Source organism: Hyaena hyaena, unplaced genomic scaffold, assembly GCF_003009895.1.
Source record: "Hyaena hyaena isolate Hyena2069 unplaced genomic scaffold, ASM300989v1 scaffold_111, whole genome shotgun sequence".
Classification (NCBI taxonomy): Eukaryota; Metazoa; Chordata; class Mammalia; order Carnivora; family Hyaenidae; genus Hyaena; species Hyaena hyaena.
In genome coordinates, this window is record NW_024080743.1 from 2,372,979 (window position 1) to 2,400,538 (window position 27,560).

The following is a 27,560-nucleotide window of genomic DNA, read 5'->3' on the forward strand; positions in this document are numbered from 1 at the left end:
TGTGCTAATGATCAACCTGAGCTATAAAGTGTCCCAGGCCTTTTCTGAGCCTTTGCCTAGGTACACACAGTCACTTTCTAATTTCCCCCATATATGCAGTTGTTTTCCAATATCCTACTCTTTCCTGTCTGGCTCCCAAAAGGGGAAAAAAAGAAAAATAAAGGGAAGAGAAGAACGACAGCCCTTTAAATCTCTTAGCAGTAATTTCAGCTGGAGGAAGAGAAGACTTGCAACAAGTAAAGTGGTGCAACAACAATGGGAAAAGGTAGAACACCAATGGTTGCTCACTTCCTCGTACCTGTGATCAGAAACAGCAGAGCAACCAGCAATCAGAACACACAGATCCCTAATATCTGGAAGACAAGGTCATTTTTGTCCACCCTGCTTCCCCTAGGCTGCATGCAGGTTGCTCCAGGAATAGAAGCACAGCTGTGTGCCACGTGGCTGAAGGGTGGAGGAAGGTGCCAAGGGATGCTAATGTGCTAAAGGCTGAAACTGACCAAATTGAGCACAATACACCACTCAAGCCTTCCCCTAGAAGTTACTAACCTTCAATAAACCCGAGAGCTCCAAAAGAGTTACATTAGATTCTGCCACTACAATTATTGTCTAGATGGGAGACAGATTCCTCATGCTTTCGACTCCACCTTCCCACAATCCTCTATCCATAGTGACTTTTTAATATAGGTTGTTACGCCCATTTGAGGCTTAGAAAGGTTGAGAAATTGCCTAAGGTCATATCCTTGACTGCTACACGACCATGCCTCTTTGGTATATCTAAAAGAATATGATATCCAAAACAATTTATAAAAAAGACTCTCAAGAGGTGCAAAAAGCTTTGATCAATGGCTGAACCATTGAAGTTTACAGTCATCACATGTGCCTATTTTTAAGTGGGTATTTTGTTATCTGTTAAGTGATAAATGTTATCATTTCTCACTCACGCACCTAGAACAGAACATTAGGAGTATCATTTAATCCTTGCTTAGTCACCAAACATGTTCAATTCAACCTCCTTAACAATGCTCTAAAATATATTATTCGATCTTTATCTGCACTGAGAGTGGTTTTTTAATAAACTTTATTTTTGAGAAGAGTTTTAGATTTACAAAATAATTGAGATTACAATTCCCATACACCCTGTCCTATTTCTCCTATGTTTAACATTTTACATTAGTATAGTACATTTCTAACAATTAATGAACTATTATAGATACACTGTTAACTAAAGTCAATACTATATTCAGATTTCTAAGTCTGTCTAACATCGTTTTCCTATTCTAACATCTAAGGTTTTTGATGACCTTGCTAATTTGAGAAGTACTGGTCAGGCATTTTCTAGAATATTAATCAACTAGGATTTGTCTCAATTTGCTCAAGATTATACTGGGGTTATGGGTTTGGAGCAAGACCACAGGAGTCAGTCACATTTTCATCATACCATATCAAGGGTACAATCACCAGGATATCACTGTTGATGTTGATCAGTTGGTTGAGGTATGCTTATAAGATGTCTACAAAGCTACTTGAAAGTAGCTACAGAGCTACTTCATTCTCCTTTCACTGGCAGCGTTTTCAGGCCTTCATGATAGCTTGCAAAAATTACTACAAGAACCTCATAACTGTTCTCTTTACTGCCAGTTATATAACAATCTTTTCTGTACACGATTACCAGGATGACATTTTTAAAATGTTGATTTGGATCGTGCCACTCCCAGAGCTAAACTACTTCAGTGTCTATTCATTACTTTCAGACTACATTTCAAACTTACTAAAGTAATCAAGGCTCTTTGGAGAAATTACTTCTTCCTGTGCAGGTGCAGGTAAAGCACAAGATGAGTCTAGAGTTTTCTGTTGTCTTAAAAGAAGACATTCTTAAAGAACCATGGAGATATATTTCACTGAACAAAGTGGAGACAATTTGAGAGTAATGGATTATAATTCAACAAATAAAGAAAGAGCCAACAAATTCATGCTTATATAAATAAATGAATAAATATATTATAGAGAAAAAAGCTCTTTCTTATAGTATAATGCCAATTAATAAAGCAGGAATGAGAGAGTGAGAAAATCAGAAATGGATGTAAATCTAATGAGGGAAGGCTTGGTGAGAGACAGAAAGTTATATAGCCCCACAGCATCTGGATGCAAATACTTAGTAACAGAAGGCAAAGTAGTAACTTTAATAACTTTATGGTAGTGAAACCTGGCAAACATCACCTTAACCCAATGATTAGGGACATCATCATCAATTTTGAGAAAGAGTATCATAGTTCCATCGCACAGCTAATTGAGAAGACAGATCATTGGTATACTTGCCAAAAATGCACAATCTGAATTTAATCATGAGGAAATGTCAGAAAAACACAAATTGTGGGGATTTTCCACAAAATAACTAGCTTGTACTCTTCAAATATATCAAGGCCAAGAAATACAAAGAGTGGAGGGACTGTTTCAGATTAAAGGAGACTGATCTGACCCAACAATTAACGCAATACATGACTGTGGGGTACTTAGATTGGATCCAGGACCTGGGAGGTAAGAAAGGGGTAGGGAGTGGAAAGGAGAGAGGCTTGGGAGGCCTTGGAAGCAGAGACAGTTATAAAGAATATTATTAAAGGCAAGTGATAAAACTTGAACACACATGGGGAATTTATGTAATAGTACTGTAACTATGATAATTTCCTGATTTTGCTGAACTATTAGGTTCTGCTAAAAAAAAAAAAAAAGGGGGGGGGGCGCCTGGGTGGCTTAGTTGGTTAAGCGTCTGACTTTCACTTAGGTCATGATCTCATGGTTTGTGGGTTCGAGTCCCGCATCAGCCTCTGTGCTGACTGCCAGCTCAGAGCCTGGAGCCTGTTTCAGTCTGTGACTCCCTCTCTCTCTGATCCTCCCCTGCTCACGCTGTCTCTCTCTCTCTCTGTCTCTCTCCTAAAAATAAATAAAACATTAAAAAAAATAAAAAAATTTATATAAATCTAAAAATTTATATATATATATAAATATATATATAAATTTAAAAAAAAGAAGAAATCCTCGTTCTTAAGAAGTACACATTCATTCATGTATTTAAGAAAAAAGGGGGCACCTGGATGGCTTAGTCGGTCCAGCCTCCAACTTTCGCTTAGGTCATGATCTCATGGTTTGTGGGTTCGAGCCCCGCGTCGGGCTCTGTGCTGACTGCCAGCTCAGATCCTGGAGCCTGTTTCGGAGTCTGTATCTCCCTCTCTCTCTGACCCTCCCCTGCTCACTCTCTCTCTCTATTTCTCTCTCTCTCTCCTAGAAATAAATAAAAATATTAAAAAAAAAAAAAAAGAAAAAAGGGCACAGTATCTCAACTTACTTTCAAATGGATCCCCCTAAAAACGGTTATGGATTCTTCTTACATACACATATTATTTTAACTTTTTAAAAGTTTAAAAGTATACGAAAATAAAATCAGAACAAAAAAACCAAAGCCTAAGAATGACTGCCTGTGACTTTTTTGTCTTAAAGAAACGTCTGAGCCTCTGTACACAGTATCTTGCTAAAATGCCCTTCTCTTCACCTAGCCAACCTCTATCTACTCTTTATACAGCAGAAAGAGTGAAATTTTAAAATAATTTCTAATTATTCTCTAATGGTTTCCCCTCAAAATGTAAGCCTGGTCTCTGAGGGGGCCAAAATGTCCAAAAAACTACAACAAATGTTATAGATCTGTGCCGTCCAATATGGTAACCACTAGCCAAACGTAAGTAACTAATGAGCATTTGAAATGTAGCTAATACAAGTGATGAATTAAATCCTTACTTTAATTCAAAGAGTAACAAATAGGTAGTAACTACCTTATACCCTCGTTATACAACAGCTCAGGTTTATTTTTTTTAATACAATTGATTGTCAAATTGGCTTACATATAACACCCAGTGCTCATCCCGACAAGTGCCCTCCTCAGTGCCCATCACTCATTTTCCCCATTTCCTCTCCCCACTCCCGCCATCTACCCTCAGTTTGTTCACTGTACTTGAAAGTCTCTTGTGGTTTGCCTCCCTCCATGTTTGTAACTAATTTTCCCCTTCCCTTCCCCCATGGTCTTCTGTTAAGTTTCTCAAGATCCACGTGTCAGTGGAAACATATAATATCTGTCCTTCTCTGAATGACTTATTTCACTCAGCATAATAGCCTCCAGTTCCATCCACATTGCTGCCAACAGGAGGATTTCATTCTTTATCGATGCCAAGTAGTATTCCATTGTATATGTAAACCACATCTTCTTTATGCATACATCAGTTGATGGACATTTAGAATCTTTCCGTGATTTGGCTATTGTTGAAAGTGCTGCTATAAACATTGGGGTACCTGTACCCCTACGAATGAGCACTCCCGTATCCTTTGGATGAATTCCTAGTGGTGCTATTGCTGGGTCGTAGGGTAGTTCTACTGTTAATTTTTTGAGGAACCTCCACACTGTTTTCCAGAGTGGCTGTACCAGTTTGCATTCCCACCAACAGTGCAAGGGGGTTCCCTTTTCTCTAGCTCCTCACCAACATCTGTTGTTTCCTGAGTTGTTACTTTTTGCCACTCTGACCAGTATGAGGTGGTTATCTCAGTGTGGTTTTGCTTTGTGTTTCCCTGATGATGAGTGACGTTGAGCCTCTTTTCATGTGTCTGTTGGCCGTCTGGATGTCCTCTTTGGAAAAGTGTCTGTTCATGTCTTCTGCCCATTTCTTCACTGGATTATTTGTTTTTGCGAGTGTTGAGTTTGGTAAATTCTTTATAGGTTTTGGATACTACCCCTTTATCTGATACGTCATTTGCAAATATCTTCTCCCATTCTGTCAGTTGCCTTTTAGTTTTGTTGACTGTGTCCTTTGCTCTGCAGAAGCTTTTTATCTTGATGAGGTCTCAGTAGTTCCTTTTTGCTTTTAATTCCTTTGCCTTTGGAGATGTGCTGAGCAAGAAACTGCTGCAGCTGAGGTCAAAGAAGTTGTTCCCCGCTTTCTCCTCTGGGATTCTGATGGTTTCCTGTCTCACATTTAGGTCTTTCATCCATATTGAATTTACTTTTGTGTATGATGTAAAAAAGTGGTCTAGTTTCATTCTTCTGCATGTTGCTGTCCAGTTCTCCCAGCATCATCTGTTAAAGAGGCTGTCTTTTTTCTACTGGATACTCTTTCCTGCTTTGTCAAAGTTTAAGTGGCTAGACATTTGTGGGTCCAATTCTGGGTTCTGTATTCTCTTCCATTTGTCTATGTGTCTGTTTCTGTACCAATACCATACTGTCTTGATGATTACAGCTTTGTAGTAGAGGCTAAAGTCTGGGATAGCGATACCTACTGTTTTGGTTTTCCTCTTCAATATTACTTTGGCTATTCGGGGTCCTTTGTGTTTCCATACAAATTTTAGGATTGTTTGTTCTAGCTTTGGGAAGAAGGTCAATTCAATTTTGATTGGGATTGTGCTGAATGTATAGATTGCTTTGGGTAGTACTGACGTTTTAACAATATTTATTCTTCCAATCCATGACCATGGAATGTTTTCCCATTTCTTTGTGTCTTCTTCAATTTCCTTAATAAGCTTTCTAACAGTTTTCAGCATACAGATCCTTTACATCTTTGGTTAGGTTTATTCCTAGGTATTTTATGGTTCTTGTACAACTGTAAATGAGATCAGTTTCTTTTTTTCTCTTTCTGTTGCTTCACTACTGGTATATAAAAATGCAGCCAATTTCTGTCCACTGATTTTGTATCCTGCGATTTTGCTAAATTCACGTATCAGTTCTAGGATTCTTTTGGTGGAGTCTTTTGGGTTTTCCACAAAAGTATCCACAGTATCATGTCGACTGTGGGAAGTGAAAGTTTGACTTCTTTTTTTGCCAATTCTAATGCTTTTTATTTCATTTTGTTGATTGCTGATGCTAGGACTTCCAACACTATGTTAAACAACAGTGGTGAGAGCAGACATCCCTACAACAGCCCAGGTTTAAGTTTCCCTTGTTCCCTACTATGCTCTGGACTTCATTGGCCAACACACTCCTAATTGCCTATGCTAAAACTACATTGGCTTTCTGCTGTTCCTTAAGTTTATCAATCACATTCTGGCCTCAGTCATTATATTTACTGTTCTCTCAGCGTGGAATGCAATTTCATGGTTCTCTCACTTCTCTCAGGTATCTGCTCAAATGGTACCTTATCAGTCTACATGCCCTATCCATGAGTGTTCTATCTCAAATTGCACGTATCACACTATGCCCCTTATCCTGCTTTATATACTGAATACTGAAGGAGTGAAATGTTATGATTTCTATTACTTACTTTTAAATAAAATACTTAAATAAAAATAGAATTTTATCTACTAGGAAAGTAGATGAATTAATGACAAAATACTAATGTTCAGTCACCATACTGTACACTTGAAACTAAAATTACATACTACGTTAACTATATTGGAATTAACATTTTTTAAAGATCAATATTAACTGTTCAATCTAGATGATAATTCCTCTATTCATTTACTATTTCTTTATTATTCCAGTGCCTCTTTCTGTATGTATGAAAAAATGTCCCAATTGGGGAAAAAAAAAAGCCAAATGAAAAATGATCTAGAGCACCTAAGTGTCCATCAACGGATGAATGGATCAAGAAGATGTGGTGTATCTATACCATGGAATACTACATGGCAATGAGAAACAATGAAATCTGGCCACGTGTAGCAACATGGATGGACCTTGAGGGTGTGATGCTGAGCGAAATAAGTCAGGCAGAGAAGGACAAATATCATATGTTTGCACGTATAGGAGGATTAGGAGGAACTTGATGGAGGAACAAGGGGGAGAAGAAGGGCGGAAATGGTGGGGGAAAGGGAGAGAGGCAAACCATGAGAGACTCTTGAATGCTGACAAAAACTGAGGACTGATGGATGTGGGGGGGAGGATGGGCATGGAGGAGGGCACTTTGGGGATGAGCACTGAGTGTTATGTGGAAACTAATTTGACAATAAACTATTTGTAAAAAAAAAAAAAAAAAAAAAGAAAAATGATCTAGAGCAAACTATTCCTTCCTTCACAAGCTTCATAAAAGGAGAGTGAAATGCGATGTTGAGGTAAGTTTTGTTTTCTTGGTTTTAAGTTAGAACTCAAAATACCTTTGTACATTTAAGAAATTAAACAGAGGGGCGCCTGGGTGGCTTAGTCGGTTAAGTGTCTGACTTTCGCTTAGGTCATGATCTCACAGTTCGTGGGTTCGAGCCCCGCGTCGGGCTCTGTGCTGACTGCCAGCTCAGAGCCTGGAGCCTATTTCAGAGTCTGTGTCTCCCTCTCTCTCTCTGACCCTCCCCTGCTCACTCTGTCTCTCTCTCTCTCCTAGAAATAAATAAAAATATTTAAAAAAAAATAAATACTAAATAAGAAATTAAACAGAAAGAGGGGATGAAGATAAAGTTAGAAACAACTAATGGAGCAAGGACCTGGAAGAGATGGAAATGACATCCTAAGTTATCACAGTAAAGAAAAAGAAATACTATATTCTGAAAAGGGAAGAAAAGATATATAGCTAACTCTGAAACCTTCAAGTTACAGGAGGAGAAAAATCTTCAGGGAGTTTGAAAATGACGGCTGCTGAATTAACACGTTAAGTAATCTGAAGAGTTAGACAGATATGGCAAAATGGGGATAGAATCTGGAAAAAAGTAGTAAAGTTTGAAATAACCGCCAGGAGAATGGGAGAATTAATCAAGGCCAACAAAAACATACTTGGGAGTGGCAATGCAGATACAACTTATCGCCAGCAATCTGTTCATGGAGTTTTCTCCAACACTAGGCTACATGAATACAAGTACAAACCTCAGAGGAGCTATACTTATTAAGACCAGGGGAAGGCTGTTAAACATCAGAATGGAGATCTTAAAGTGGAACAGAGACATCGCATGAGTAAGGGAATGAAAGAACTAGAGGGTCAGAGATTGATAACAGAATAACTAAAATTTCAGACGTGGGATTATACTGGTGATAAATAAAATCTAAAAGAAGAATCAGTTATCCTGTTATATATAATTAAAGTAAAATAAATTTTCTTTTTTGGTTAGTGTGATTTAAATGTGGTTTTCCCAGGGCACCAGCATGGCTCAGTTGATTAAGTGTCTGACTCTTGGTTTCACTGGGGTCATGATCTCATCGTATTTCAAGGCTTGAGTCAGGTTCTGTACTAACAGTGCAGAGTCTGCTTGGGAATTCTCTCTCTCTCTCTATCAAATAAACTTAAAAAAATAAATAATGGTAAATTAAAATAAATAAATGCGGTTTCATGAAGAGCCTGACATTGACATGGCTCCTAAAGGTTTTTTTCTCAGTAACAGAATATGATAGCTTTTTAATCAATAGTGTCTCAACATGATGGTGTAACATGATTTAGAAATTTCACAGGTAACTTATTAATAATAATAATGAAAGCTCATAAATTGTGGCTTGTTTTTGCAAGTTAGAGCTAATTTAAATAACATAAGTCTCACTCATATTCTAATATACTTCCTGGGGTAGAAACATCTATGGGAGTTATGTCATATACATGAACATAATTTTATGCTGCAGCAGCGAAGCTACTGAGAATTGCTAGCATGTAGTATTGCTATCATTTTAAAGCATCTTGTACCATAGAAACTAGTGTCAGGAATGGTAATTATGATCTCCAGCTAAGATTTATTTAAATACTGGAAGCTAGAGAATTAAGAGCTGTCATTCTTAATACTTTTACCATAGTTCAAAAATTAATCTTTGTGAGCCAAGACTGCTTACACCTTGAACTTCTATCAAATATGTATCAAGAACAGTTTCACTCAAAAATAATAAACAATACAACTTAAATTCTCAATCTATACCTCATACCTGTCTTATTGGCTAGGCTAATCCTGACTTAAGTGACACTTTGGGGTCAAGAGGAAAAGATCAGTGAAGTGGCTCATACCATACAAGTGGTTTTCAAAATAATAGTACACTCACATGTATAAACTCACCAGGTTTCTAATTCCAGTCAATGTGGAAAGGGAAAAGGGAGCTTTATAGGTAATACATAATGGTTCCAAGCACAGCTACTAACAGAAGTATGAAATTCCAACATTAAATTTATGTTATCCAAAACCATCAAACAAAACACTACACTTCTATAAACTGAGGAGGAAAAACACACTTATCACTGGACTCTTTTTGATGCTTCTCTTTAATTTCCTTTATGTTCCAACAAACCATAACTAAACACCAAAATAAAAAATACTTACTTTTTCATTTTTTTTGAGTTATATTTGACTTGGTAAGCTGACTGGATTAATTTGTCTGGACCACCATCAAACTGATGTGGAATGACCTTCTGAAAGTGCTAATAAGACACAATAAAAGAAAAATGTAAGAACTACTTAGTGCTGTTTACTGTTAACTAATTAACAGTAAAATCTAAAGACACTCAAGAAACCATGAACTGACTTACCTGTAACATTCCTTCCATGTCAAGTTGCATCAGTTCTGCCTGATTCATTTGAAGAAGCGCTAATCCTACTCGAAATACTATTTCTAAACCCTGTGGAAACACATTTCATAAAGTCAAACTTGTCTTATTCTTCCAATGACTAATAATCATTCAAAAAAAAAAATACTACGGTAAACATTTAGGGATCTAAACTAGAAACTGGCAAACAACTCTGCAAAAAATTCAGAAAGCAAGTATTTTAGACTTTGTGGGCCATGTGTCACTGTCACAAATACTCAACTCTGCCACTACAACCCGAAAGCAGACAGAAACAACACAACAAAAGGGCATGTCTATGTTCCAAGAAATCTTTTCATAAAAATAAGTGAAAAGACAGATTTGACTCTTGAACCAAAATGGCCAGTACATAAATCAGTTTGCTGGCTCCAAACTAAACTGATTTAATTAGGTAATTTAAACTGATTATCCTAAGATGTAATTAACAACAATCAGCATTGGATTTAAGATGTTCTATTTCTTTTATTTATTTGTTTTTAATTTAAGCACCCAAGGCAGGGCCTGAATTCATGATCCTGAGATCAAGAGTCACATGCTCTACAAGTTGAGCCAGCCAGCTGGCCAATTAAGAATTTATTACCACTTATCACCTAACCTTACCTCCTACCTTCTCACCCAAAATACAGAATAAAAGGAAGATTACTACATGACCATGACAATTAAAAGGACTATCTGCAAAATATTCATGGAATAGAAGAAACTTAATTATGCTCATCACTTCTCTATCTCGCTCTTTGGGTAACAAATGCACTGCAGTAACATTAACTCTAAGGCAAATTTCACCTTTCACCAATTCTCAGTGCATCAATCAGAAGGTGATACAGAGGTCTGATTAAGAGTGTGGACTTCAGGGGCGCCTGGGTGGCTTAGTCAGTTAAGCATCCGACTTTCGCTTAGGTCATGATCTCGCGGTTCGTGGGTTCGAGCCCCGCGTCGGGCTCTGTGCTGACTGCCAGCTCAGAGCCTGGAGCTTGTTTCAGAGTCTGTGTCTCCCTCTCTCTCTGACCCTCCCCTGTTCACGCTGTCTCTCTCTATCCTAGAAATAAAATAAAAATATTAAAAAAAAAAAAAAAAAAGAGTGTGGACTTCAGGGAGCATGGGTGGGTCAGTCAGTTGAGCATCTGACTCTTGATTTTGGCTCAGGTCATAATCCCAGGATCATGGGATCATGTCCTGTGTTGGGCTCCATGCTGAGCATGGTGCCTATTTAAGATTCTCTCTCTCTCAGGCGTGCCTGGGTGGCTCAGTTGGTTAATTAAGCATCTGACATCAGCTTGGGTCATTCAGTTTGTAGGTTTGAGCCCTACGTTAGGCTCTGTTAGTGCCAAGCCTGCTTGTGGTTCCCCCTCACTCTGTGCTTCCCCCTCACTCTGTGCTTCCCCTGCTTGCACTCTCTTGGCTCTCTCATTCTCTCAAAATAAACTTTTTTTTAATCTTAAGGTTACATTTAGTGTTATTTTTTTAAATAATTTATTGTCAAGTTGGTTTCCATATAACAATCAGTGCTCATCCCACCAAGTGCCATCCTCCATGCCCACCACTCCCATCCCTCCTCCCCACACCCATAAGCCCTGTTTGTTCTCAGCATTCAAGAGTCTCTTATGGTTTGGCTCCCTCCATCTCCCCAACTATTTTTCCCCTTCTTCTCCACCATGGTCCTCCATTAAGTTCCTCCTAATCCACCTACACGTGCAAACATATGGTATCTGTCCTTCTCTGCCTGACTTATTTTGCTCAGCATAACAACCTCAAGTTCCATCCATGTTGCTACAAATGGCCAGAACTTTAAAAAAAAAGAATCTCTCTCCCCTTATGCTCCTCTCCCCAATGCACTTGCACTATCTCTCTTAAAAAAACAAACAAACAAACAAACAAAAACACCAAAAGAGTGTGGGCTCCAAATTTTCACTGCCTCCATTTGAATGCTGGTTTACTACACCACTTAGGTGCTGTATCCATTGACAAGCTACTTAACTTTCCTCTAAGTCTCAGCTTCTTCATCTATCATTTATTAAATGGGGAAACTAACAAGTTCTTGGTAGGGTTTTTACAGGTTTAAAGGAGAGTATCCATGTAAGTAGTTTATGATGGGACACATGAGTGTCCTATATTGTTCTCCTCATTGCCCTCCTCTGATGATTAAACCAATGATTCCTTCACTCAGCCTGCCCATCAGCTTACCTCAGACATAAAGATATCAAATATCCTTGTTGCAATTGGTAATGGAAAAGTTGTAAGAAAGATAGTCAGAAACCAGGATGATGCATACATAGAGGTATGAAAACTCTGAGACTGAAAATGTACAAAGAGCTCTGGAAGATGCTCCTAAAGAGAAGAAAATAATTAATTAAAACACAGTAGAACTGAGCATTTTAAACCAGATTATTGTGTGTATACTAGATGAGCCTATTTCAAACACAAAGATTAGATCAGGCATCATTTGGAAAAGTTAAGATGGAGAAATTGGTACTTTCAGTAAAGTGGTAATTATGTGGGAAGGGAAGAAGGAGAAAAGGATGTGGAGTTAGAACTTAAGCTGTATCTAGAACATTTATTAATAAAAGTAACAATTAAAATAAAACTTCAATGTCTGTTTAATCATGTTGGTGGGAACATGGCTGTCTGATATTTTCTGTGCTCTTCCAGAGTAATAATTCCAAAATTATTTTGTAGTTGTAATAATTCCAAAAATAATTTTTTAAAGAAAAGAAATGCCACATTGAAATACTTTCTGGTGCTATCTACCATTGATTACCCATCCTTACCTTCCTACCTTCTCACCCAAAATACAGATGCTTCCTCAATTCTAGTAATTCAAAACATTAATGACACATTAACTGAAAATAAACCAAGAGAAATTAAGGTTGGTTAAAAACATTATTTCATTAAAAATTTATATAAGAATCATCTCAATTCCTACTTTTTTTCTTTAAAATGTGCAAATTTAAAAATTTCTTTAAAATTTCTTTAAAATTTTCTTTTAAAATATGCAAAATTTTGCATATCCCTTTTTTCTCCACTACTCAAAGATAGAGATTTTAAAATTCCTGCAGGTAAGGCTGCAAGGGAAAAGCAGACTCATAAAAGGGCTCTCATGTCTGCTGAATCATTAACCTATATGTTTAAGTTCTGCATATTTATCTAATTGAAATTTAAGTAAATGAGAATACACCATTATATTACAGGACAATATAGTAAACTAAGCCATATGTGTATATACACACACATATACATATACATATATGTATGAATATAAATTAATTCTAGAAGAATAAAATATTTCAAAAATATTTTTCACTTGATTTTGATTCCTCTCCTCCCCTTCTCTACACCCTCACACAATCACTAGACTCTGAGTCTTAAACTAGCAACATAAAAGCATTATTTTTAGAAAAGATTATAGGCTAGCAAAAAAGGGAGATAAAAAGGGAAAGGCAGGAGAGAGGACTGAAAGAATCAGAAGAGACAAGTCTCAAAAGAAGTGAACTGATGTCAGTGTCAAAATGTCATAAGCTCCTGTGAGAGCAAAGTCCAAACAATAATAGGATACAATAAGGCATAACTCATGCATGTAGGCAATGTGGTTGTGATATATTTGGCACAAATGCCTCAAGTTTGAATATGAAAACTGCAGTCAAGTTCCAGACTGTGCCCCACCAGCAGATAGCATCTAACTGGTGTGTTAACCAACCAACAAATGATCATGGGATTAAAACACGAATTTTTCAATTGCTTTAACATTAAATTTGCTTAGTTGTCACTCAAACCAAGATAACAAAAATGTAAGGCCAGTATGCCTTTTTGTTAACAGTACAATTTTACCTGTATCATGCATTCAAACTGGTACATACATAAGCCCAATTCTGCCATACTTGGCTTAAAAAGTTCACGAAGTCTATAATCTTGCATTAATTTAACAAATACACAGAAAGCTTCTTCTTCAGGCATCTAAAAGAGAAGGGGAAAAAAGCAACACAGGTTAATGTTCTGTAATACACAAAAAAGCTAAATGCTATTTCAACTAAGAACCCATCCAAGTATAAACAGTGTTTTGAGTGAAATGTGTTACAATGTTAAGAACAATAGACTAGGTATCAAAAGATTCTAATCTCCCATTCTCAGAATGAGAAGTTAAACAAATCTCACAGCCTCTGAGACTAACTGCCTCACTTGCCTAATTCATGAATTCAATCAACCAGTATTCATTTAGAGCCAGATACTTCTGCTCTCCTGGGTATATACCAGTGAGCAAAATTAACACTCTACCCTCATGGAACTTGAATCTTTTAGTTGGGGGAGATAGACAATATGTGTAATAAATCAATTAATATATGTCAGATGGTGATGAGTGCTATGAAACTAAAATAGAGTAGGGTCACAGGAAATGCTGGGGAGATACACTGCTATTTATATAGGCAGATCAGGCAAGTCCCTTGATAAGGGATCATTTGAGTAGAACACTGAAAAAAGTAAGGGACCAACTGAGGAAAGAACAGTCATGGGAGAGTAATACAAGGTCTTGAAGTAGAATCACATTTGGCATGCTCAAGGAACAGCAAAGAGACTACTAAATTAGGAGTAATTCTGTAAGTGGTGGTTGGGTTACGGAGGAGAAATACACAGAACCAAGTTACAGGGAGTTTTAGAGGTCACTGTAAGTAAGGATGTGGACTTTTACCTTACAAGAGATGGGAAGACTTTCAGCAGTTCTAAGCAGAAATTATATGATAAAATAAGTGTTAAAAAAAAAACTTGTAAAATAAAATTTCAAAGAATCTTTAAGGGTTAAAGATATGTTTCACATTTTATGTGAAACTCACAAGAAAAATATTTTATGTGAAACTCATAAGAAAAACTGTATCAAATAAGATAATGAATATAAGAACTCTTTACAGAGCTACACAGATATTCAGAATATTTTCTAATTTTCTAATGCTCATTTATTCACATTATTCTAATGTGTTTTAAAAGAAACCTTGGAGAGCCTGGGTGGCTCAGTTGGTTAAGCATCCCATCTCAGCTCAGATCATGGCTTGTGAGTTTGAGCTCCACACTGGGCTCTTTGCAGACAGCTCACAGCATGGAGCCTGCTTCAAAGTCTGTCTCCCTCTCTCTCTCCCCCTACCCCACTGGTGCACTCTCTCTCTCTCTCAAAAATAAACATTAAAAATTGTTTTAAATAAAAAATAAAAATAAATAATAAACAAATGAAACCTCAAAGGATCTCTAGGCATTTATTCTTCTTACTAACAACTGTTTCTAGTAACTTTTTTCCTGGCCTTAACACAGCTATGGACAGAAGTCAAGTGTTACTCTTAGTAAAATCCGTACTTCCTTCCTTCCTTCCTCCTAGCACGTATAACAACAATTCTGCCTTGAAGACCATCCTTATCAATTCCATAAGCCCTACAGCCCGACTGATTTATGTTAATCACTATAAACCCAACAACCTGGAACTCTCATCCCATGTGGTTCTACTGCTCCCCTAATTTAGCCCCATGTCCAGCCTTCCCTAAACCTTTTCCACAGCACTTTCTGCAACTCACAACCTGCCATCAACAAAATACACTACCTAGATCCTCAATCTCTTTACAAAATATTCTTTCAGTTTCTTCCTTTAACTGAAACTTGGCTCCCTTAAGGTGGCTGTTTTCTTACTATAGCACTGGAAAAAGCCAGGGAGTGGAGGTGATTGTCCCTTCTTGGACCTCACTGACTCGTTGTCATTGCGTTAACTCCCCCTTCTCTCTGAAACAGTTAGTATGGATATTACCTACTATTTTTCTTTTTTGTAGTATCTACAAACCTCTAGGTCACCCACCCAAACCTTACTCATTTTCATGAGGATTAGTTCCCTGGCCTAGCAGATCTTAGCCTTCCTTTCTTCCAGTGAGCTTAGCTCAGGCTCTAGAGCCACGGTGCTTATGGTTCAAATTCCACTTAACCACATGACCTTAAGCAAATTACTTAATCTCTGTTGCTAAGTTTCAACATCTGTCAAATGGGTAAAGTAAGAGCACTTATTTCATAGGACTGCAATGAAGATGAATACACAGAGTATTTACAGTTATATGACCTCACAAGCCTATCACTCATTGATATCACATTACCTTTTTTCTGTTCCCAATTCTCGTGTGCTCTTTGCTGCCTACATCCTGTTATATTTATTCAATCACTTAAATCTACAATTATTTTTGCCTTTCTCTCTCAGTAATAATTCCAACTGTAAGACACTACCCCTGGATAAATTCAACTCTGTAAATTTATTGAGCCAGAAGAAAGTAGCTGGGTAAAAACAAAAACTTAACCATGCTGGCTGGTTTCACTTTGAATTCAGGACCACTAGTGTCAGTGGATCTTTTGTGTTTCTGGTATACTTTACTTTCCTAATTTAATCATTCTCAGCATCCCAGGCCACCATTTCAATCTTTCTTCTCTGTCCTCAAGCTTTCATAACCTCCTTCCCACTAAAACCTTCTTTGGCATTTTAATTTTTTAAAAATTAGAAGCAATAAAAAGAGAGTTTTCCCATTCTCACACTACCACAAATATCATCCTACCTCCATCTGCACCCATTTTATAGCATCTTGTCTCTCTCTTCAATTGACCTGAACCTTTATCCCGATTCTGTTCTCCTATTTCCAACTGCCCACTTACATTTACACTTGGATATCTGACAGACACCTCAAATCACTCATTTCCTACTCTGCCATTACTTGCCCTAACTTCCACTCAAAATCCGCATGTGTCATCACTGTCTCCTTTCCTGTTTCCTCCACATCCAATCTCTCAGTAACTCCTGATGGCTCTATATTCAAATTATTTCAAGAACCAACCACTTCTGACCATAAACACCTAGTTCGAACCACAATCAAAAGAGTAGTCCATTGTTTGGACAACTCATGGGTCACTCTGCTGCCTCCTCGGGCTTCCTTCCCAACAGTGTATTCCCCATAACAGCATGGAGCTGCCAGAGTGATCCTTTCAAAGCATGAATTAAACCATTTCACTCCTCACTCCACTGCTCAAAACACTCTAGTGGCTTCCCATATCTTAAGTAAAAGCCAAAATCCTTACAAGGTCCTACATGACATGACCACTGACGACTTCTCTAATCTCTTCTCCCACCACTACCTTCCCCTTTCCATTCCACCTTTACCATCCCTCATTCCAGTCACAGTGGGAATGAATAAACTTTTTGTCTTTTAAGAATTTCTTCTCAGGGCACCTGGGTGTCTCAGTTGGTTAAGCCTTTGACTTTGGCTCAGGTCATGATCTCATGATTTGTGGGCTGGAGCCCCATGTCAGGGTCTGTGCTGACAGCTAAGAGCCTGGAGCCTGCTTCAGATTGAGTGTCTTCCTCTCTCTCTGTCCCTCCCCCACTCACGCTCTGTCTCTGTCTCTCTCAAAAATAAACATTTAAAAAAAAGCATTTCTTCTCTTCTGAAATATCAAAAGTTTCACTCCGTCCCTCCTCTGCAAAAGCATGAATATGGGAAATGTCAATATTTTTTTAAGTTTAAAGTAACCGAATAAAAGACCAAAGTTGGGGGGAAATCACTGGGTCCTTCTCAAAAAGATTGAAAACAATGCTTTCAAAATGAAAAAGTGTGACACTGAGTAAAATATAAATATGAAGAACAATCACCCAGTTGTTTTATAGCCGCTCCTTTCTATTAGAAATCTGTGCACTTGAATCTTGGAGCAACTGCACAGCTACATACATACCTTTTCTGTGACACGGACTCAATAAGAATCCATGCCTTCTGCAAAAGTCTAATGGGGACATTATCTACCTAATTTTGTAGGAGTATTAAGATACACACAAAAGATATCCAGCACTTTTAGCTATTTTAAAACAACATGTACTAATTAAGCTAACTTTACAAAATTTTGTCCCAAACTCTGAGTTACAGTTTCCAAGCTAACATGTGGGAGGCAATATAGCATAAAGTATAACAGAATAAGCTTTAGAAACAAAGAGATGGGCCATTGAATCTGGCCACACTACATTTTCTAGCTTATGGCCTTGGGCTAGAAAATTATTGTTATGGTAATATAGTAGCTGCCATTGATAATAATAGGCAAGTAAATTAATCAATAAATTAAAGTATCACTACCATCACTGCCTATAGAGTCTTGGAGGAAAACGTGGTGGCCCCTTGGGATTCCTATAGTGCTAGGTCTACTGATAAGAGATTCGTAACTCAAGTAAGGAAAAACTGCTCTTTAAACACTCAACAGAAATGACTACTGAAAGGTTATTTTGGAACTAATATGAAAGCAAAAGGAATAGAATTATGAAAAAAAAATCTCTGGATTTATAGTAGGAATGCTGGAGTTCAATAGTAAAAAGCCTACCAATATTAATCAATTACAAATTAGGAAAAATCACTACTGTGCAAAACCTCAACATTAACCAAACTAGTTTTGTTTTTATTATTTACAATCTAATGTCACCTAGATATGGACAATTATCATGTAACAACTGGTAATAGTTCCTGTATTATAAAAGTAAATATCAGTCACTCTTATAAACCAGTTTCTCTGACATCAGGTTTTCACTACTCTGAAAAGTAGTGTGTATATATTCCTGAGAGTTACAAAGCTTTAAAATTTGGGCATAACTGTTGGGAATTGAAGCAAAGCATGGGGCAAAACAGTTTCAGATTCCTACTCTGTTTTTATCTACCAAGAAAAATCATCTTGGGCAAGTCATTGAATTTTTATTGCATGTCTACTATGTGCCGAACACCACACTAGGTTTTTACGTATATTATCTCATCTAACTCTCACAATGAATCTGAAAGTAGACAGTATTACCTAATTAAAGCTCAGAGTCAGATTAAATGATCTAACCCACGTTCAAAGAACTCAGTGTAGCACCAAGATGGAAAAACCAGCTTATATATATGACTCAAATCAAGCTATCTCCAAAGTTTCTCTTCAGACTACATTTTAGTCTGAGAATATAGAGTGGACTTGAAAAAAAATTCAACGAAAGAGAAAACACTATTTGTCATTTCCCTTCTAAGATATAAACTAATGATCTTGTCCTTGACTCCTGAAAACATCCTATCCAAGCCCATTCCAAAATGAGTCACTATCAATAGAAATATAAGTTATGTCCCTGGAACAGTAAAAATAAGGATCTCTATTTCGAGCCTATAACAAGACAGACATAATAAGCCCTTAACTCTGTGACAACCAAAATTTCTTTGTGAATTTGCAAAGATGTACAACATAAATAAGATTTTTATACCAACACTTTAGTCATGTCCTCCTTAGCTGGGAAAACATTAGTCTCTATTAAATATTGACATAAAAGTTAATATTTAAAAGTAGAGACAGGCTTTAGTAGAATATTATGGCTCAAACGTAGATACCAAAAAGTTGAAATTTTGTTAGTGGCAGGATATTCTTGTATATGTTATTTTCAAAACTTTTAATATTCTAAAGTGAAAATTATCCCTATTTAAATTATGCCTAAAGAAAAATAGCCAATATCAAATGTTTAATAAAAATAAGAATGATTCTTTAATTCTCCAATTCAACTTCAATAAAGAACTTAGAAACTTAATACCTGTACTAACTTACCTGCATAAGCAACAATCCAACTATAAAAGCACTTCCTTGACAGTAACCAACCTCACGATCCACTAAAGAATATGCCTAAAAAGTAAAAAATGTTCAAAATACTTTAACATGATGTATTATATCTTCCTTCTCTAAAAACCTAAAAATAGTAAGATGATGGAGTAAAGACTATTTATGTTTTAGAAAAGCTTCTGCTTGCTTGTTGTACATGTTATCCTATTAGTGTTCAAAAAGTAGGTGATTTATTACATAAGATTTTCTTTTGACAGTTTCCCAGTTAGAAATCAACAACACTTAAGGACAAGAAAATAAAGGAACTTATACTTAGTGAAGTAACAAAGCTTTAAAAATGTTCATCTGATAAAGATAAAAACAGTAAGGCTAAGGTAAAGCACTAGAAAAAACTAAAATGGTTTAAGAATAAATTAATATTTCACAGAGGTAGTTGAAAGGAAAAAGAACTATGTGAAGAAAAAAGGCAATATTGAAAAAAAATTACAATAGCGCACACTTTGAAGAGCTAAGAGTTCTTAACAGTGCTGGCCATAGTAGGCAGAAAACTGGTCCTACATTGTGAAACTCACATAAGATAAATCATCCATTTTCATAAAGGATCTTTCTATGGTATAGTGATGAATAAACTATTTGATTTTAACCAATACCAAGCGATATGATGAATTTTCTAAGTTCTGCAAACTAGACAGCCAAATTTTTGTCAAAGCAACTGATTACTGTATAATTTCAACCTTCAAAGAATTCATTTTAAAAAATGAATAAATAGAACTTACCTTCATTACATTAAATAAAACCTCCTGTCCAAGGCTGTCTTTTTCCTTAAAGAAATTGTGTTCAGGATAAGTTCTAGCAATGTCCCTACGGATCAATTTTTCACAAGGTGAGGTCATTTTCAGGAGTTCTGAATACTGATCCTTAATTGGCATACTTTGTGCACTGCATAAAAGTTGCCAAACTATTGCTCTAAAATGGTGAGGTATCCCTTTACGAACAAGCTCCTAAAAATAAAAATAAAAGTAAAATAAAATTTTAATAATGAATGATTGAAGTCTCCTACCTTAAAAGCCAAAGACGACTTATTGAGGGTTGGAATGGAGTGGAACACTTCATCAAATTTATAATTTACAAAGCTACTCTTAAATACTTTTAACCAAGGCTAAGGCTTAGACCTTGGGCGTGTCTTATTCTGGTCAGGGGGGCTACAATGCCATGTACAATGCCTCTTGACATTTCTCCCACAGTATGGCCTCTAAAGCTATTAAGGAACTGAGAACCTGCAGAGCTGTGAATGAAAGCACTGTAACCATTATTTTTCAAAGGTATGTTTTAGGCCAAAAAAGGTAAAACAGTGATAGCTCAAAGACATAGGAGGTTAATACTTCATTCCTGAATATATAAAATGAGAGAATTTCTAAAATAATTTCCAGCTATATATTTCTACAATTATGAGACATCTGTAAAAACTGTTATCTACAATTCAAAACTTCTTATGGACACAAAAAAATGAAAACATTTATATGTTTTAATCAAGAGCAGGGCTTTTTATTACAGCATTTAGAAAGTACTAGAATCTAAGTTTTTTAATCTTCCATTGACCCATGCCTTGATGCCCCTTTGTGATAAGAGGAAGAAATTTAACAAAGAATATGAATACCTTAACTTGCTTTTCCTTCTTTTTGCGTACATCTTCCCATTCATTAACAATTCTTCCCCAAAGAATCCAAGAATCTTCTTCAAGGTGGCTGAGGTTGCTAGAGGCTGATGAACTTGATACAAGGGAGGAGCCACTGTTTCTTCTTGACCCATTTACAGATCTTAAAGATTTACTATCCGTCTCTAACAATCTAAAACATAATTAAACATTGTTCAAGATCTAATTTCACAGTGATACTGGATGAAGTGATGAAGATACTTAGAGCTTCACTAATAGCCATAATTTCAGAATATGCCTAATTTCAATAATACCTGGTTGCTGCTGTATTTTTCATCTAAGCATAACAATTTCAAAATTTGATAGTAAATTACCTTAAATATTTTAGTGATATTAGTCCCATCATAATTTCCCTACATCTTCATAAACACAAATTAGGAGAAATCTAGTGAGGAAAGTAGTTGGGAGGTCTTCAGGAGAAAAGAAATTGCCAGTGGAACAGGTTTAACAAATTCTATTGAAGAACTAATCCTAGCATCTTTAGAATGCATCCTGGGCTATTTAAAAAAAAAAAAAAAAGCCAAGGAGGGCCAAACAAATTGCCCAAATTCTTTCTCATTTTTTCGTTTTTTCTTACCCATGTATAAATCTGCCCATTGTTTGACCATGCAGTATTGGCATAAAAAAGTGAACTAGGGTGCGAAGATGGCTTAGTGAGTTAAGCATCCGACTCTTGACCTCAGCTCAGGTATTGATCTCAGGGTTGTGAGTTCAAGCCCCTCACTGGGCTCCATGTTGGACATGGAGCCTACTTAAAACAACAACAAAAATGAACAAAAACCCTGAACAATTATTAATAAGAAAATTGGAAGCTTTCACTTATTTGTTATATACACATATATTTATTTACAATTCTAGATTCTCATGAAACATAAAAAGATAAGGCAAAACCAAGACCATCCATATTGCGACACACGAAAAACAAGGTGTAGCATAGTAGGAGCTTCTGTGTTTAGATAAAGGACTTTAATCCACTCAGTCTCCATAATCCCTACAATCTCCCCCCAAAACTTGGGCCAACTAACAGTTGTTATTTATCACTGGGTTTGCACTCTCAAACTGAGGCCTCTCCCTTCTTAAGGTCCTTTTGCCTTTGTATTTCCTTGTCTGTTCAAAGTTGACAATTTCAGAGATCAATTCTATGACATCAGGACATCAAATCTATTATTTATTTCATAAAGAAATGGACTTTAATGAAACCTTGGAAAATGTGGCTCTCTCACTATAAAGATATAAATTACATGTCATTCAAATAAGGGTCCTCAAAGATCTGTGTTTTGTTTTTTTTTTTATTTTTTTTTAAATGTTTTATTTATTTCTAGGAGAGAGACAGCATGAGCAGGGGAGGGTCAGAGAGAGAGGGAATGACAGACTCTGAAACAGGCTCCAGGCTCTAAGCTGGCAGTCAGCACAGAGCCCGACACAGGGCTCGAACCACGAACCGTGAGATCATGACCTGAGCCAAAGTCGGACGCTTAACTGACTAAGCCACCCAGGAGCCCCATAGATCTGTGGTTTTTAACAAGGCTATTACTTATTTCCAAAAATGCCTTGAGAAAGTCATCTGTTTAGGATATAACATAAGCTCCCAATATTAATTTAAGGTATATAAAAACTAATAAAGAAACATACGTGTCAAACACTATTGAGCAGACTATAGAAATACCCTTTGAATGGGAGAGTTATAACTTATCTTTATATCCCAAGAACATTTAGCGCTATAAAAGGCACATTAAATATCGACTGAGTTGAAATAAAATCAAAATCTGCATTTTAAAAAAAGACTCCAAATCCGAAATATGTCATATTCATTAACACAACACAATAATAAAAACTGAACAAATTCTATTCACATTCATGGGATAGTTTAATACATTTCCACTGCAACAATTTAAGTTAAATATCTCAAATATGGCTAGAAACAGGAAAATTTGTAAAAGAGCCAAATTAAGGGTCAACTATTTGCTATAAATATTCTTTATTAGACAAAATAATTAATGATAATGTTTTACTTTACTTCTGCTTTTTCCATATATATTATTTCAGTAAGTCTACAATATATCTTACAGAAAAATTAGTGTACATATGTAAGCACTTTTATGTATGATTGTAATCCCTCAGAATTCTAAATGGAATATAGAAACAAACTTTAGTGAAACAACTTGAACCTAAGTTCTTCATTTCAGTTAATTATTCACTGAACGCTTGCCCTATGCTAAATAATGAAACTGCAGCACTACCATTAATAAAGAGATGTAATTAAAAAGAATATAATGGTATTTCCTAAGATAAACCTAAATTTGAAATATGATGGAAGTAAAGATTTTTTTTTAAAGTCCCTAAAGAGAAGGCTTTTAGAGTGAGAAAGGTCTCAGAGATTGTCAACTTCTGGCATAAGCACGAATACCAAGTGCAATCATGGGTGAGTTACAGAAGAGGGTAAAGCAGTTTATCTTCAGAGGACACTGAAATGACATACATAGATATAAAGAACTATGAGAAAAATTTATAAATGAAATATTCCAAAGATAACACACTATTTAAAATACTGTTCTTGGATCCAATGGTAAAAAAGACAGCCTTTTTAACAGATGGTGCTGGGAGAACTGGACAGCAACATGCAGAAGAATGAAACTAGACCACTTTTTTACATCATACACAAAAGTAAATTCAATATGGATGAAAGACCTAAATGTGAGACAGGAAACCATCAGAAACCCAGAGGAGAAAGCGGGGAACAACTTCTTTGACCTCAGCTGCAGCAGTTTCTTGCTCAGCACATCTCCAAAGGCAAAGGAATTAAAAGCAAAAAGGAACTACTGAGACCTCATCAAGATAAAAAGCTTCTGCAGAGCAAAGGACACAGTCAACAAAACTAAAAGGCAACTGACAGAATGGGAGAAGATATTTGCAAATGACGTATCAGATAAAGGGGTAGTATCCAAAACCTATAAAGAATTTACCAAACTCAACACTCGCAAAAACAAATAATCCAGTGAAGAAATGGGCAGAAGACATGAACAGACACTTTTCCAAAGAGGACATCCAGACGGCCAACAGACACATGAAAAGAGGCTCAACGTCACTCATCATCAGGGAAACACAAAGCAAAACCACACTGAGATAACCACCTCATACTGGTCAGAGTGGCAAAAAGTAACAACTCAGGAAACAACAGATGTTGGTGAGGAGCTAGAGAAAAGGGAACCCCCTTGCACTGTTGGTGGGAATGCAAACTGGTACAGCCACTCTGGAAAACAGTGTGGAGGTTCCTCAAAAAATTAACAGTAGAACTACCCTACGACCCAGCAATAGCACCACTAGGAATTCATCCAAAGGATACGGGAGTGCTCATTCGTAGGGGTACAGGTACCCCAATGTTTATAGCAGCACTTTCAACAATAGCCAAATCACGGAAAGATTCTAAATGTCCATCAACTGATGTATGCATAAAGAAGATGTGGTTTACATATACAATGGAATACTACTTGGCATCGATAAAGAATGAAATCCTCAAGTTGGCAGCAATGTGGATGGAACTGGAGGCTATTATGCTGAGTGAAATAAGTCATTCAGAGAAGGACAGATATTATATGTTTCCACTGACACGTGGATCTTGAGAAACTTAACAGAAGACCATGGGGGAAGGGAAGGGGAAAATTAGTTACAAACATGGAGGGAGGCAAACCACAAGAGACTTTCAAGTACAGTGAACAAACTGAGGGTAGATAGCGGGAGTGGGGAGAGGAAATGGGGAAAATGAGTGATGGGCACTGAGGAGGGCACTTGTCGGGATGAGCACTGGGTGTTGTATGTAAGCGATGACCCATGGGAATCTACCCCAAAAACCAAGAGCACGCTTTATACACTGTATGTTAGCCAATTTGACAATAAATTATATTTTTTAAAAATCTTAAATAATTAAAAAGAAACTAAAACACTGTTCTTGCCTTAACTCACGAGATGAACAAAAATGACTCAAATGGACAATAGTCATTAATATGAAAGCTAAAACTATTAAAACTCCTCGAAGAAAACAGGAAAAAGACTTCACAACCTTGGAATAGGCAAAATATGTTAATGGAAACAAGGACACACTAACCACAAAAGAAAAAAGTGATTAACTAATGAAGTGGACTTCATCGAACTTAAAAACCCTACTGTTCAAAAGATACCCGTAAGAAAATGAGAAAAAAAGTTCTCAACATACATATCTGACAAAAGACTGGTTTCCAGAATACACAAAGAACTCTTAAAATCAGTAATTAAAAAGGCAAACACCACAATTTTTTAAGTGAATAAGAGACTTAAACTGACACTTTACAAACAGGATAATCAAATGGCCAACAAGCAACTGAAAAACATTCAACATGTTTTTAGTCATCAGGGAAAAGCAAGTTAAAATCACACTATGTAGGGGAGTCTGAGTGGCTCAGTCAATTAAGCATTCAACTCTGGATTTCAGCTCAGAAGATCATGATCTCATGGCTCCTAAGTTTGAGCCCCACGATGGGCTCCACACAAACAGCATGGGATGCCCTATCTCCCCTTCCCCTGCCTTCACATGTGCTCCCTCTCTCAAGGTAAATAAATGAACCTAAAAAGAAACAACAACAAGAAATCACATAATGTATACATTAGAGTGGCTACGGTTGTAAAGACTGACCATACCAAGTGTTGTCCAAATGGGAACAATTGTAACCATCACATATTATTGATGTCATAGTTCCACTTTGAAGAACTACATTTTCATTTGACCCAGGAAGACAAATGAATACCCATATCCACAAAAAGGCTTGAAGAAAGTTCACGGCTTTATTCGTAATAGTTAAACCCAGAAACAACCCAAATATCCAGAAAAACTAAATGATCAAATTGTGATATATTTATTCACTGCAATACTAACTCAGCAATAAAAAAGAAACAAACTGCTGATACATATAATAAAATGGATGAATTTTATAAACATTAGGTTGAGTGAAAAAAGCCAGATGCAAAAAAGTACATTATATGATTCCAGTTATATGAAGTTCAAGAACAAGCATATTATAGAGAAAATATAGGAGTAAATCCTCATGACTTGGGGTTGGGTACTGCCTTCTTAGGGGCTCCTGGTGTGGCTCAGTTGCTTAAGCATCCAACTCTTGATAATGGCTCAGGTCATGATCTCACAGTTCATGATATTGAGCCCTGTGTCGGGCTCTGCACTGACAGCACAGAGCCTGCCTGGATTCTCTCTCTCCTTCCCTCTCTGCTTCCCCCTCTTCCTCTCTCAAAAAGATTATGTAAACTTTAAAAAGTAAATAAATAAGCGGGGGACCTGGGTGACTCAGTCAGTTAAGCGTCAGACTTTGGCTCAGGTCATGATCTCACTGTTCGTGAATTCAAGCCCTGCACCGGGCTCTGTGCTGACAGCTCAGAGCCTAGAGCCCACTTCAGATTCCGTGTCTCCCTCTTTCCCCTCTCCCACTCACACTCTGTTTGTGGTTTCTCTCTCTCAAAAATAAACATAAATAAATAAATATCCTTAAATAGGACACCCAAAGCACAAGTGACTATATCTATTTATGTATACACAGTAAAAACTTGGTTTGCATGCATAATTTGTTCCAGAAACATGCTTGTAAACCAAAGCACTTGTATATCAAAGTGAATTTCAAGAACCACTGGCTCAGTTGTGATCATGTGACATTCACCGTCAAGTACTACTCATATTACAAGACACTGCACACTTATCAAGTTAAAATTTATTACAAACATTTGCTTGTCTTGTGGAACATTCATAAAACAAGTTACTCCCAATCCAAAGTTTTACATATTTATGTTTATATAAACAAATTAAACTTGCCAAAATCAAAACTGTTTGGGAGCACCTGGGTGTCTCAGTCGGTTAAGCGTCCACCCTCAGCTCATGTCATGATCTTACAGTTCATGCATTCAAGCCCCAAAACAGGTTCTATTCTAGCAGCTCAGAACCTAGAACCTGCTTTGGATTCTGTCTCTCCCTCTCTCTCTGCCCCTCCCCCACTCACGTTCATTCTTGCTCTGTCTCAAAAATAAATTTAAAAATTTTTTTTTAATTTAAAAAAATGTTTCATAGCTTCCTGGATGCCATCAAGAAAGTGAAAAGAAAATCTACAGAATGGGAAAAACTATTGCAACTCAGAAAACTTACATCTAAAATATGTAAGAAACTCCTAGGACTCAATAAAAACAAAGAACCCAATTAAAAAATGGGTAAATAATCAGAACAGTTCTCCAAAGAAGATACACAATGGCCAATGACCAATAAGCACATGAAAAGCTCCTCAGCATCACTATTATTAGAGAAACGCAAACCAAAACCATAATAAGATACCATTTTACAACCACTAGGATGGTTATAATCAAAAGACATAATAACAAGTACTGGTGAAGATATAGAGACATAGGAACCCTTAGATACTACTGATGTGAATGTAAAATGGTAAGACCACTCTCGAAAACAGTCTGGCAATTCTAAGAGAAATGGAAAAGCTATGCCCAAGAAGGAGAGCAAGTAACTGCTAATGGACATGCAGTTTCTTGTGGTGACAGCTGCACAAAACTTATACAACAAATGTTCATGGCAACATTTATTCATAACAGCCCCAAAATGGCAACAATCCAATGTCCTCATCAACTGTTAAATGGATTAAAAAAAGAAAGAAAAAAAAACACTGGTATAGCCCTATAATGGAATATTATTC

The 27,560-nt window shown here is 36.7% G+C and overlaps 1 protein-coding gene across 6 annotated transcripts in view; it reads right to left on the bottom strand.

The window, feature by feature from the left end:
• EVI5 (ecotropic viral integration site 5) overlaps positions 1-27,560 on the bottom strand; it is a 233,517-nt gene that overhangs the window by 137,048 nt on the left and 68,909 nt on the right. For all 6 annotated transcript variants that reach the window (XM_039236433.1, XM_039236436.1, XM_039236434.1 and 3 more), the window contains exons 3-9: positions 20,776-20,965; positions 19,895-20,119; positions 19,107-19,181; positions 13,332-13,457; positions 11,691-11,834; positions 9,453-9,542; positions 9,247-9,344 (exon numbers count right to left, since the gene is read on the bottom strand). In XM_039236433.1, coding sequence (XP_039092364.1) covers positions 9,247-9,344; positions 9,453-9,542; positions 11,691-11,834; positions 13,332-13,457; positions 19,107-19,181; positions 19,895-20,119; positions 20,776-20,965 — 948 coding nt within the window. The remainder of the gene's footprint in view (positions 1-9,246; positions 9,345-9,452; positions 9,543-11,690; positions 11,835-13,331; positions 13,458-19,106; positions 19,182-19,894; positions 20,120-20,775; positions 20,966-27,560) is intronic.